We start from the raw sequence: 12,556 nt of genomic DNA on the forward strand, positions 1-12,556 counted from the left end.
ATAGAATGTTTACTTTTACAAAATTACAAAAATATGATCCGCTCTAATATAAAAAAAGAAAATGTCTTAAAACTAAAACGCAAAACATGTCTGTGCTGTAACGAAACACTTCTTCTTATATAAAGAATAAAAAACATCTTTACTCTCGATCATGCTATTTGCAAACACAAATACGAGACTTAAGTCGTTAAAGCTATTATAATATTAACAAATAGAATCGGAAGCCTGCGCAGTCAGATACACTCTCCTCGTCATAATAATCCATCTAGTCATTCTTTACTTTACTTTAGTTTAATAAATATTGTATAAAATATGTAATAAAAAATATATTTAATATATTTAATATAATATATATTTAAAAATATATTTAATATATATTTAATATATTTAATATATTTAATATATTCGAATGTAATATGTCGTAGATAGAGTCTAGACTTTAATCATCTTCAAAAGCTAAAAAATTATACACGATTAAACATCTTGAAAGAGTTAAATCACGTCGCAATTAGCGCAAAAACACTTTGATTGACGTTGATTAAAATTATCAATTGACGAATTATAAATTATGAATTTTGCTTAATATTTTTTGTACTTTGACAAAGTTATGACTTTATGTAAATTACGAACTAGTTGCTTAAAATCGATTAGCGGATCGAGTGAATGCTGAAATGTAATTACGATCGATTATTTAAATTGAATCAATACCTGATACTCGCAGAGATAATCTGTCATTTGCAGCCTTACAATTAGTTACATTGTCGGGTTCAGTCCTATCTTATATGAATGCACATATATTATTATAAAGAATCATTCTATTGTGGTAGTTGATGATAATTTCGATTCATGTAGTCTTTGGTGACATGATGTCTTTTGGCTCCCGGAGATGTCATTGTGAGTATTAAATAAACCGCTTTTTCAAGTAATCGTTTCCTCTGATGATTGTTTGACTAGTCATTAATCCTGGTACTTATCTTATCTTATTATTTTGCACATGTCTTTTACAGGTTTTTCTTTTATTTGCCTCGGAAAAGAAATCAAGGTAAAAATGGAATCAATTTTATCGTGTTTATTCAATCAATTAAATTATTAAAATTTGACTACGATTGTTAACGATAACATTGGATATTTGACTAAGAAAAATTTATAATATTTTTCTGATTTATGAGAAGAAAAAGAAAATAACTTTATTTTAGTACACTTATACATATCTATATTTAATTTAATATACAAATGAAATTCACTATAATAATATCTGGGATAAAACTCGATTACTTCAATATCTAATTATTTTTATGTAGCATAGATCTTATTCTATAGATACAGATAATATTGACAATAAAAATGTATAATATAAAATAAAATATAAAATATTGTTCTCTGTGATTTGATAAGCACATTTCTTTAGCGCTTTTAATCAGGTGCAATACTTAAACATAATTGTGTTGCTTATAGCAAAAAAATGTCTTCTTTGTATACATATTAAAAAATAAATTGCACGATTGGTTTCAAAGTTTAAATATTGTTAAACGTATATACTTATAGTTTATATTAATCATATACTTTTATTTTATATTATAGTTTATATTATACTTATATATTTTTAATTTTTTATATTTTATTTTCATTATCTAATCATTCTCACGAAAACGCACAATAATAACGTAACAAAATAGTAATACATTTTCATAAATTATTAAAAATTTCGATCAAGACTTTATTATTATTATTATTATCAATAATTGATATAATTTCTCATTGTAATCTAATCATTTTTTACTAGCAAAAGTTAATAACACATTATATAAAATATATAATAATAAATTTATTTAATATTCGAATGAAGATGTGTCGTAGAGAAAGTTTAGACTTCAAACATTTTAAAAAACTAAAAAGTTATATACAATTAAACATTTCTAAACAATTGTCAATACCTTTTTCAACTACTAGAAAATAATAATTCATGTGTTTCGTATTCAAGTTTATCACGTTTCTCTTTTCTCCAAACCAATCCAGAATCCACCTTCAGGTACCAAGTTAAAATCCTTTTTATCGTATTTCATAGGTTCGACAGTTTTTGCTATTCTCTTAAAAATAAATTTTTGTAAAAGATGAGCCACTAGAATTTTGGTCTCCATAAGAGCAAATCGATTGCCGATGCATTTTCTAGGTCCGTGTCCAAAAGGTAAGTAAGTATAAGGGACGATATTGTCTTTGTTTTCTTCGCTGAATCTTTCAGGATCAAACTTATTTGGATTAAGAAAATACTTGGGATCATGATGTAAAGCGTAAACGGGCACCATTATTACACTGCCAGGTTTGACGATTACACTCTTGTAACCCGGCTGCGACGGAGGCAGTTCGTAACTATTAGTGCAAAGTCTATCGGTGAAGACCACTGGTGGATATTTTCGGAGTGTCTCGGAAATCACCATGTCCATATAAGTCATCTTTGATAATGATTCGTAAGAGAACTCGTTTTCTTCAGTAAGATGCTGCTGTACTTCCTCGCGCAGGCGATCTTGAATGTCTCGATTAAGTGCTAGTTCGTGAGCGACAAAACACATCAGGGTCGAGGATGTTTCAAAACCGGCGAAGAAGAAGATGAAAGCTTGCGAAACGATGTCCTCCAATGTCATTTTGTTAGAACTGTTCTTGTCCCGAGCTTGCATTAATAAATGAATCATATCCGGCCTGATGATATCTTGCTCCTCTCGAACTCTGATAGTCTCTCCAACAATTCTCTTGAAAAACTCGGACGTACTCAATGAAACGAATTTCTCCATACCGATCAACTTGGCAAAACGCGGTAATGTACGCACTAATATTATTTTGATCATTGCTACAATTCCATTGAAAGTTTTGGTAGTCTCTATTCCTCTCATGTAGAACTCGTTAGTTTGATCTTTCATAGAATTCACGCTTATGCCAAAAGCCGTTGTGGCGATTACGTCAGTGGTGTACCGTCTGAAAACTTGCTTCGTCTCGATCTCATCACAGATTTCCGGATGATCAACCAGATAATCGACGAACTCACGAGAACACTTTGATACCAAATCGAACATGATTTTCATTTTGCTGGCGGTAAAAGAAGGACTTAGTGTGTTTCTCATTTCTCTCCATCGATCTCCGCGCAAGTTGAAAATGTTCTTACCAAATAGTGGGTCTAGATTTTCATCCACCAAGGTCTGATGATCATGAAAATTGTCAAAATCCTTCACTAAGACATCCTTGATCAGTTCAGGATCGCGTATAAGCACGCTATCTCTGGCAAAGTCTATCATTCCAACATACTTAGCGTCCGGAAAGTAATTGTACAAGTAAAGGCAAAAGTCAGCGATACTTATACGGCGAAACAATACTTTCCAATTCGTTATGGAAGATCGTATTGAGTCGGGCAGATAAGGTACACCTTTGTTCTTCCAGTAACCATATGTCCGACGTATCCCTGCGACTATTTTTAAAATACCGAGGACGATCAGAGTAGTCAGTAATAATCCGAAGGGCGATGAAAATAAGGACGAAAATAATTCCATTGCAACGTGAGAATAAACGCGGCGAACGAATGAATGACTTCGTCGGGTAAAACGTAGAGCTTATGAATGCAAAGATATATAAATACAAATCTTATCATGCAAGAGGAGGGAAAATAAAACGCCTCTTTCCGTATCATTATAAATTGCTGTGTCAGAGTAATTGTATAGGATTGCATCAGTCATATTTTAAACAGGCGCAATAATCTATTTAAACATATTATCGCAAATTCAAAAATTTTTTGCTAAAAGAGAACTGTATTCCCAGTCTTAATTATAATTTACAATATTTTTCCACATGAAAGTATTTTCCAATCGATTCCATTTAATTCATTTAATTACATTTTATTTGCATTACATTTGGCATGTAAATGCCTTTACAAATTTCAAATCAGCTTCAATTTCGTTACGCTGAGTATATTTATGTACAATGGATCAATGTGATTATAAAATACGGATTACAATTGCAAAAATATAAAATAAATTGTATTTTATTCTATATTATTTCTTGGAAAAGAAACAAAGAGAATGATAAAAATCGAAACCAGTTTTAATTTTTGCACAAAAGAACCTTCAACCATTTCTATCACAGAAATAACGCTGATAACATCAACGTTAAACTTTTATCTTTCATATCTTTAAAAAATACTTGTGACAAGATAGGTATGAATTTCATAATATTTTATTAAATTAATATGTTTGTAATATTGTCACTCATAAAATTATTGAGACTTTAAGTAGCTAAACTTGCTACAAAAGAATAAACATATATAATAGGTATTAATATTGAAAAAATAGATTAGAAAACAAAGTATTCATAAATAAGCTGAATTTAGAATTTTTATCGAACTTCTTAAATTAATCTGGGTATCAATTATACATTAGAATTTGAATCGTTGATAAGAAGAAAAATGTCATTGTTTAAATTTGTAATTGATTATTAATTTTTTTTGTTGACACGCACTTTATTAACGCATGCATACACTCTTTTTCCTTTTCCTCCTTTCTCTCTCTCTTCCTCTTTTTTTTCTTCTTGAGTGAAAAAATAAATTAAAATATGCAAAAATATATATATATATTATATACATATATGTATTTGCATATTTTAATAAAGTTAATAAGTGCGTGTCAATAAAAGAAATTAACAATCAATTACGAATTTAATGACATTTTCCTTTTTATCTATGATTAAAATTTTAATGTATGATTGATATACAGATCAAGATATATATATATATATATATATATATGTTTTATTATTCACTGATAATGAACATCTGGTATTAATGAATAGCTTATTAACATTGAGATTGTCACCCCGTGTTAAACATGATAAAGCATAAAGATTTATTATCAAATATTGTCGAATATACACATACAAATAACTTTTAACTAAAATAAAATCACGTCGCAATTAGCACAAAAATACTTTAATTGATACTTTTGATTGACATTGATTATAATTATTGAAACGCGAATTACAGTTTGTTTAATATTTTACGTGAATAACTTTGACAAAATTATGGGGTTATATAAATTACAAACTGGTTATTTAAAATCGATTAGCAGATTGAGTGAATGCTGAAATATAATTGCGGTGGGTTCAGATAAAATTAGCACAGAGGTAATCCGTAACTTGCAATAGACAACTTTAGTAACATAATCGGTTTCGGTCTTATATAAATGCGCATATATTATTAAAGTTGATGATCATTTCAATCTATGTTGTCTTTGGTGGCATAATGTCTTCTGGGTCCCGAAGATCTGATGTGAGTATTACATCAACCGCTTTTTCAATGTCAATTAGTCATTTGGTCGTCTAGATGGCTGTTTGACTAATGACTAATCCATTAATCCGGTATTTATCTTATCTTATTATTTTGCACATGACTTTTACAGATTTATCTTTTGCTTATCCCGGAAAAGAAATCATGGTAAAAATAGAATCAATTTTATCGTATATATACAGGGTGTCCGGTAATTACCGCCTTACCTCTCTAGGGCAGATAGAGCAGGTCAAACTGAACAAAAAAGTCCTGTACCATTTCGCGATTTGCGTAATAATTATTAAACTATTAATTAAAAACCCTCAGCGAACGATATTATATATATATATATTCAAAATGTCCGGTAATAATCGCCCCATCTCTCTAAAGCTGATAGAGCAAGTTAAACTGAACATAAAAGTCCTGTACCATTTTGCGATTTTTGCAATAATTATTAAAATATTAATTAAAAACACTCAGCACATGCTGAGTACTATATACGGCACGCGCTCATACGCTGAGCGTTTTTAATTAATATTTTCATAATTATTGCGCAAATCGCAAAATGGTAGACGACCTTTATGTTCTATCTTTTATATATATATATATAATATGTTATATATATATATATATATATATATATTGTATATACAACTACGCAAAAAAAAAAATTAAACTTTCCTCCATATAAAAAAGGCCAAATTTCAAGTAGTTATAACTTTTTTAAAAATAATGGGAATAAGATCAATAAAAAAGCGTTTCAAAGCTTAAAGTTTTTAGTTTCAAAATCTTTAAATTTCAATTCTTTCTATTTGTTACAAAATTACGAATTGTACGAAAACGACGTCCGTCGATTAAACAAACTTTTCAAAAGTTTAAAAAATTAATTGAATCGACGGACGTAGCTTTCTTACAATTTTGTAATAAGTAGAAAGAATTGAAATTCATATAAAGATTCTAAAACTAGAAGCTTCAAACTTTTAAACGCTTTTTTATTGATCTTATTCCGATTATTTTTAAGGAAATCGCAACTACTTGAATATTGGCCTTTTTTATATGGAAGAAAGTAGCTCTTTAATTTTTTTGCGTATATATACAGAATGGTATTTTAAGTAACCCATTGAAATTTCTCGAAAACCAAAATTTCTATCAAAAAATGATTCAGTAACTACAAATTCTTTAATAGTATAAAAATTGGATCTCAATAAAATTAGCTGATTTTTTTAAATGTTGTAGTTTATGCTCTGATAAACAAAATTTGTAAGAAGCTGAAAGCTAGAACAGTTTTCATATTCGACTAGTTTACAGCCACACATATCTTATATAATTACTCGATAACTTCGAAATATCTAACCCAAAGTAGATAAAATTATATTGTTTTGAAAAGGTATATAAAATAACTAAAAATATGCAATAAAAAATATGAGATTCCGTTTAAAAAATTCAATGTGTGATTATGCCTCAATGTCATTCGTCCTAAAGTCAAATTAATGAAGTCAGTAAATACATAGATCCTTTTAAATCCTATAACTTTTATCTGAAACATTTTTTATAAAACTCATATTTTTCGAGATATTTTAACGTCCCTGTACTTTTTCCACATCCTACATAATGTAATATGTATATTGTAATCTTTAATGTATTAAAGTATACCAAGGTCTATAAACATACGGTGCTTATTAATCATCATACCAACGCTTAAAACTACCAATGATTAAAAAGTACTAAACAGCTTGTTGGGATTTTACACAGAAAAGAGCTTGATATCCATATAGATATATTTATTGTGAACAATGACTGATAAACGTTGTTTTTTCTTACAACGACATACGCTTGTATATTTTATAATAATAAAAGAAAGATGAAAAACAAAAGGGTTGATGAAAAGATATTGCTTTCTGTCCATCGCATTCCCATTAGGGATAATCAAACATACACTATTTATTCTAGATCGATTGGTTGCATCACTACGTTCTTTACCTAGAATTGATATCGTACTTATAAAGCTTAATACTGTTATGAAATATAAATAGTATTATTCAATCAAACTCATATGCTTAAAACACAATCCAAGTTTTTCTTTGAATACAGACTTTGTTAACCTTTAGAGGACGGAAAGCCAATAGTTAAAAACTTAAGTTTTTACAGGTTACACCTGTTGATGATATACTCATATATATTTTTGGCTATTTTTCTCATTCGAAACTAAGATAAAAAACGAACTCTTTGATATATATAATTTTATAATGGTTCTGTGGAATTTTTCTATTTTTGTTACCGTACCGGATGGGAAGCCAATATATTGGCTCTATAAGGGTCACTTATTTTTCATAGTACAACACTATAATAAAAATATAAAAATTCTTACTTTAAATTATAAAATTTTACGAAAAAATATACCCGTCCTCTAAAAATTAAACAATCAGCAATCATATTATTTGAATTAATATATGATATATTAATAATTTCATTCTCAATCTCATCACGAATAAAATAAAATTTCAAATTAACATGCCATGTTTTAGTTGACGACTTTGTGTTCTTTAACTATTGGATAGTAGCTTAATTATCATAAAATATATTAATTGGTTTGCTAATATATTCCACACAATTCAGTTCAGTAAGCATATTTTGAATCTATATAATATCTTTGACAATTTCTGAGATTTATTTGCCTCGATGACGCTATCCATCCCAAGGTCAAATTGTTGAAATCAATAAATACATCTTAATAATCTAAAAATAAATAGATCTTTTTAAACCCTATAACTTTCATCAGAAACATTTGTTTATAAAATTTATTATTATATTCTTCAAGATATTTTAGCGTCCCCGGTACTTTTTCCACATCTTATAAAATGTAAATTATATATTACACTGTAATCTTTAATGTATTAGTGTGACATGTGTTAAAATTACTCGTTGATTTTCAAGATAAAATATTAAAAGATTTTCTTTTTCTAGTGAACAGTCAGGATATCTACAAAAATTTTAACTTATATATGTACATATATTATCAATTACTACCGTTTGCAAACTTACAAATTTTTAATTAATTTAAAATTTATACAAAAATCTTTTTTTAGAATAAATAATACATCATTATATTTATAAAAAAACTAAATGCAAACTATTACATGTTGTGTCTTAATTTATCCTTTCTAGTCTAAAATTAAAAATAATACGATATCTTGCATATCTTATAAATTAATATTATATAAATAATTATTCTTACTTAAAATTTATATATAAAAATATAACTTTCTTCTTTTAAAATAAAAGATATAACGTTTTTGTATGGAATAAATTTTTTTAGTCTTCTGTAAAATCTCTCTAAAAATCTAACCAAAAAATTCCGTTTTTACAGATTGTTCTTTCCCGTGACGATATCACTCTCGAGCTTTTAGTCCATTTAGATAGATTTGGAAACGATTTTTACTCAACTTATCGAAGTAACAGGAAGATTACAACAAAATATGCAATACTCATTGAAAAAATTCCATAACCGAAGGAAATGATTCCAACTGCATAGCAAACACATATTAATTAAATACATTTTGCGCCACAATATCTTCACTTTTAAGTTTTCAAGCCATTTCTCAAAAAAATATTTAATCACGTTTTATACTGATTCAGACATTAGATTTTCTTACAGTGCAATTTCGAAGCGTTACTTACTAACAAAAATATTTAAATGATATTTCAAAGTATTTATAAATTTTGATAGGAAAAAATTAATGTAAATACACATTAGATAATATTAATAGCTGATTGTACGTAGATTGTGCAGCGATTCTATGATAAATACATATTATCCAAAATATATAATTTATTTACGGATTCAACACAAAGTTATAAAAATAATCTGAACTTAACTGTTAATCATTATCGAAAGTGCATTGTCACAACAATTATTAGTTTTAATTTCGAAACTTAAGAGGCACTTCAACTAAGCTCTCTAAGTACAGAAATCCGTGGCTTTTGACATACTAATCACACATATTTCTCTTGTGAGTCGCAGACAACGAGTGACAGTACAGATAAAAGAAATGTTCTCATTGGTTATTTTCTTATTCTCTTATTTTCAGTGAATATTAAAACCTCGAAGTTTGTACTATTCCAGAGAAAAAGCTTAAGAACTTCTTGATGTTAAGACATCTCTTCTCGTCCCGAGCATATTTGAAAAGACAGCTCAATAATATATATAATTGAATCAACGAGACATTATAAGCAACTCGTGATCTGTTCTTTTATAATTAATTTTTGATTTTGATTCATAATTCCAATAAATATCAATCACGACGTGGACACATAACAGTGTAAGGAGAAAAATTTTCGTGAAGATAGAATTAAGTGAACCTCTTAGATTATTCGAAGACTAGCAGAATGCAACTTCTCGTGCTCGTTGCGTGTTTATTGGCCGTTGCTGTGAGTAGAAAGCTAAACAATAAAATTTTCATATTCTTATAGTAATCAATTTTGAAATAATGTAGCGTATTTTTCTATACCATTCTTAAATGTTAAATAAAGTCATGATTATATTTGGTAAAAAATACATCATTTTTTAATTAATGTATTTAATAATTATAATAATGTGTCATAGGTGTTTATTTTTTTCATATTTAATACTTGGAAGACGTTAATATTTATTATATTTAATTTTGAATTTTTCTAGTACATACTTTACAATATATTTAATTAAAAAATTCTAATTTTATATAAATAATTATTTTTTTAAAGAAAACATATAGTTTTATTAAAAACATATATTTATCAAATAACTTTCTTTTTATAAAAGATTTCTATATAATTTTTTAACAAATTTATATATATATATATATATATATATTTATATGTAGAAAAATGCCATAAATGTAAAAAAATATAAAAACTATCTTACTTTTACTTCGATTCTTTTATTAATCAATTCACGAAGGATGATTTTAATATAAGTAGAAACAATGACATCAAAAACGTAATATAATATTAATCTTTTATTATTATACAATTAATATTAAAATAATAATTGCATAATAATAATTGTAATATATATAATAACTGTAATAATAATTGTTTTTAAATATTTTTCAAAATAAATTTTCACTTCTTTTTAAAATAGATATTAAATTATTATTTTATTATTCTTTTCTCAAGACTGGTGTTCCAACAATAATGAAGACAAATAACATATCAAAATTGGCCCAAGACTATACCGTTGACGATGAAAAAACAAATCACACAAAATTAAACCAGGACTACATTGTTAAAGACCGAAAAGCAAATCAAATATTAAAATTGACCACACTGTTATTGGACTATTATTATGTTCCTTACGAAATTACAAATCAGGCATTAAAATTAGATCAAAAATATACTGTTGACGATAAAAAAACAAATTACACATCACAATTAAACTCGAAATATTTTCTTCCACAATGGATAACTTCTTTGTTTTATTTTGGTTAATCATTAACAAACCTCTGAAAACACTTTTTTTGAGTCGAGAGATAAATACTTTATAAGCAATGATAGTAACATGGACGTCATATTTGAAAAATATAAGATTTTGTTTTTTAATACTTTTTATGTTAATTTTTTGTGTCTGAACAATTCCGAGAAGTGATCTGAACGTCACTTTCCTATTCTGGAGTTAACTTCCATTGATTTATTGAAGTTCAAAAAGCCAGACTATATTTTACATAGCAATATAATTTCTAAAATTAACTGTGAAGATGATAACACTTATTTATGTGGGACACATCACTAAATTATTAAAAACTAGAATAGAAAAACATCCATACAAGGAGAAGTATGTCACCACATTCTGTCATTAATCATAAATTAATACTGTCATAGATTAATACTGGCATAGATCTGATTTGTACTCAAGAATGCTTTTGGCGATAAAAAATCAAATACATATTAAAACAATGTGTATAATATAAAAAAATATAAGCAACATTGAAACAGATACAATGTTTATTTAGAGAAAGCAGATATATTCGAATTTCAATAATTTATATAAACTCTTAATTATCAGATTATGTATTAAATCGCATTTCGTCATTTATGTAATTTATAATATTATTTTGTGTTTTGTAGAACAAAAGATTTTCCCTCTGCTGAAGTATGTGTTTGAAACAAATTCATTGGTATGTAAATTTATGCATAGAAAAATTATGAAAATTTATTATAAATTAATATAATTATTAATCATAAGAATTATCAAATAAATATTAAATAATGCAATTAAGATTATCAAGTCTTAAAAAAAAAGATAAAATTCAGGCAATGGTAGCTTCATTAAAAATGAATAAAATTTAAAGCTACAGCCGGATAACCATACCAAAAATGCTCCTGTCGAGTTTTTAAATAACATTTGGACTGTCATATCTTCACTGTAAAAAAAATTTTTCCTCAAAATTTCAGCTCTCTCTATTATTTCCTGAGTTATCGAGAAAAATGTTATTTTCAGTTTTTATTTTTCTTTTCTTTAAATATTTGAGATGATCTCATACCAATTTTTTTTAACATTTATCAACGAAAGATACAAAAAAAACATTTTTCATTAATCTCGAATAAAAACTTGATTTTTAAAAAAAGATTAAAATTAAGAAATGGTTTTTTTAAAAAAATATTCTTTTTGTGTCTTTCGTTGGTAAGTAATCAGAAAAAAATGGATATGAGATTTCAAATATTTACAGAAAAGAAAAATAAAAACTGAAAATAAAATTTTTCTTGATAACTCAAAAAATAATAAAGTTAAGGTGCTGAAATTTTGAGAAAAATTTTTTTATAATGAGAATGACAAGCCAAGTATTATTTAAAAACTCGCCGGGGACACTTTTTGTATGCTTGTCCGGCTATAGCCTATAAAAAAATAATTTTTAAGCTTGAAATCTCTACTTTTAAAAGCTCATTATTCTAATCAAGATAATTATTAGCCATAAAAGTTATCAAATATTAAATAATACAATTAAGATCAAAACTTAAAATAATAAGAAATATTAATTATAAAAGTTACTAAAATAGGCGGATTTGAGATTAGTTTGTAAGATAGTTTTTAAGATAATTTTAAGTCTAGGCTAAGTCTTAGGTTAAGTTTCAGGATGTAAGAGAAATGATCGAAGATGCAGAGTGTAATTTTGAATTGTAACTCCTAGGGGGCCCAATTTGAATAAACATTTATCTATCTATCTATCTACTAAAATATGCCTGTTTTAATTACTTACATAAAGTTAGTATTTTCATATATTT

General features: G+C 26.7%; 1 protein-coding gene across 1 annotated transcript; it reads right to left on the reverse strand.

Moving 5' to 3' along the window:
- LOC140665932 (cytochrome P450 9e2-like) lies at positions 1 to 3,595 on the reverse strand. Its single transcript, XM_072892538.1, has one exon. The coding sequence runs from the start codon at positions 3,534 to 3,536 to the stop codon at positions 1,986 to 1,988; it is 1,551 nt and encodes a 516-aa protein (XP_072748639.1). The 5' UTR covers positions 3,537 to 3,595; the 3' UTR covers positions 1 to 1,985.
- Positions 3,596 to 12,556: the final 8,961 nt, after the last annotated feature.

The sequence above is a fragment of the Anoplolepis gracilipes genome, chromosome 5 (assembly GCF_047496725.1).
Source record: "Anoplolepis gracilipes chromosome 5, ASM4749672v1, whole genome shotgun sequence".
Taxonomy (NCBI): Eukaryota; Metazoa; Arthropoda; class Insecta; order Hymenoptera; family Formicidae; genus Anoplolepis; species Anoplolepis gracilipes.

What these genes read in the sequence shown, in the direction of transcription:
- LOC140665932 (XM_072892538.1), bottom strand. Translation starts at nt 3,536, where the DNA reads ATGGAATTATTTTCGTCCTTATTTTCATCGCCCTTCGGATTATTACTG.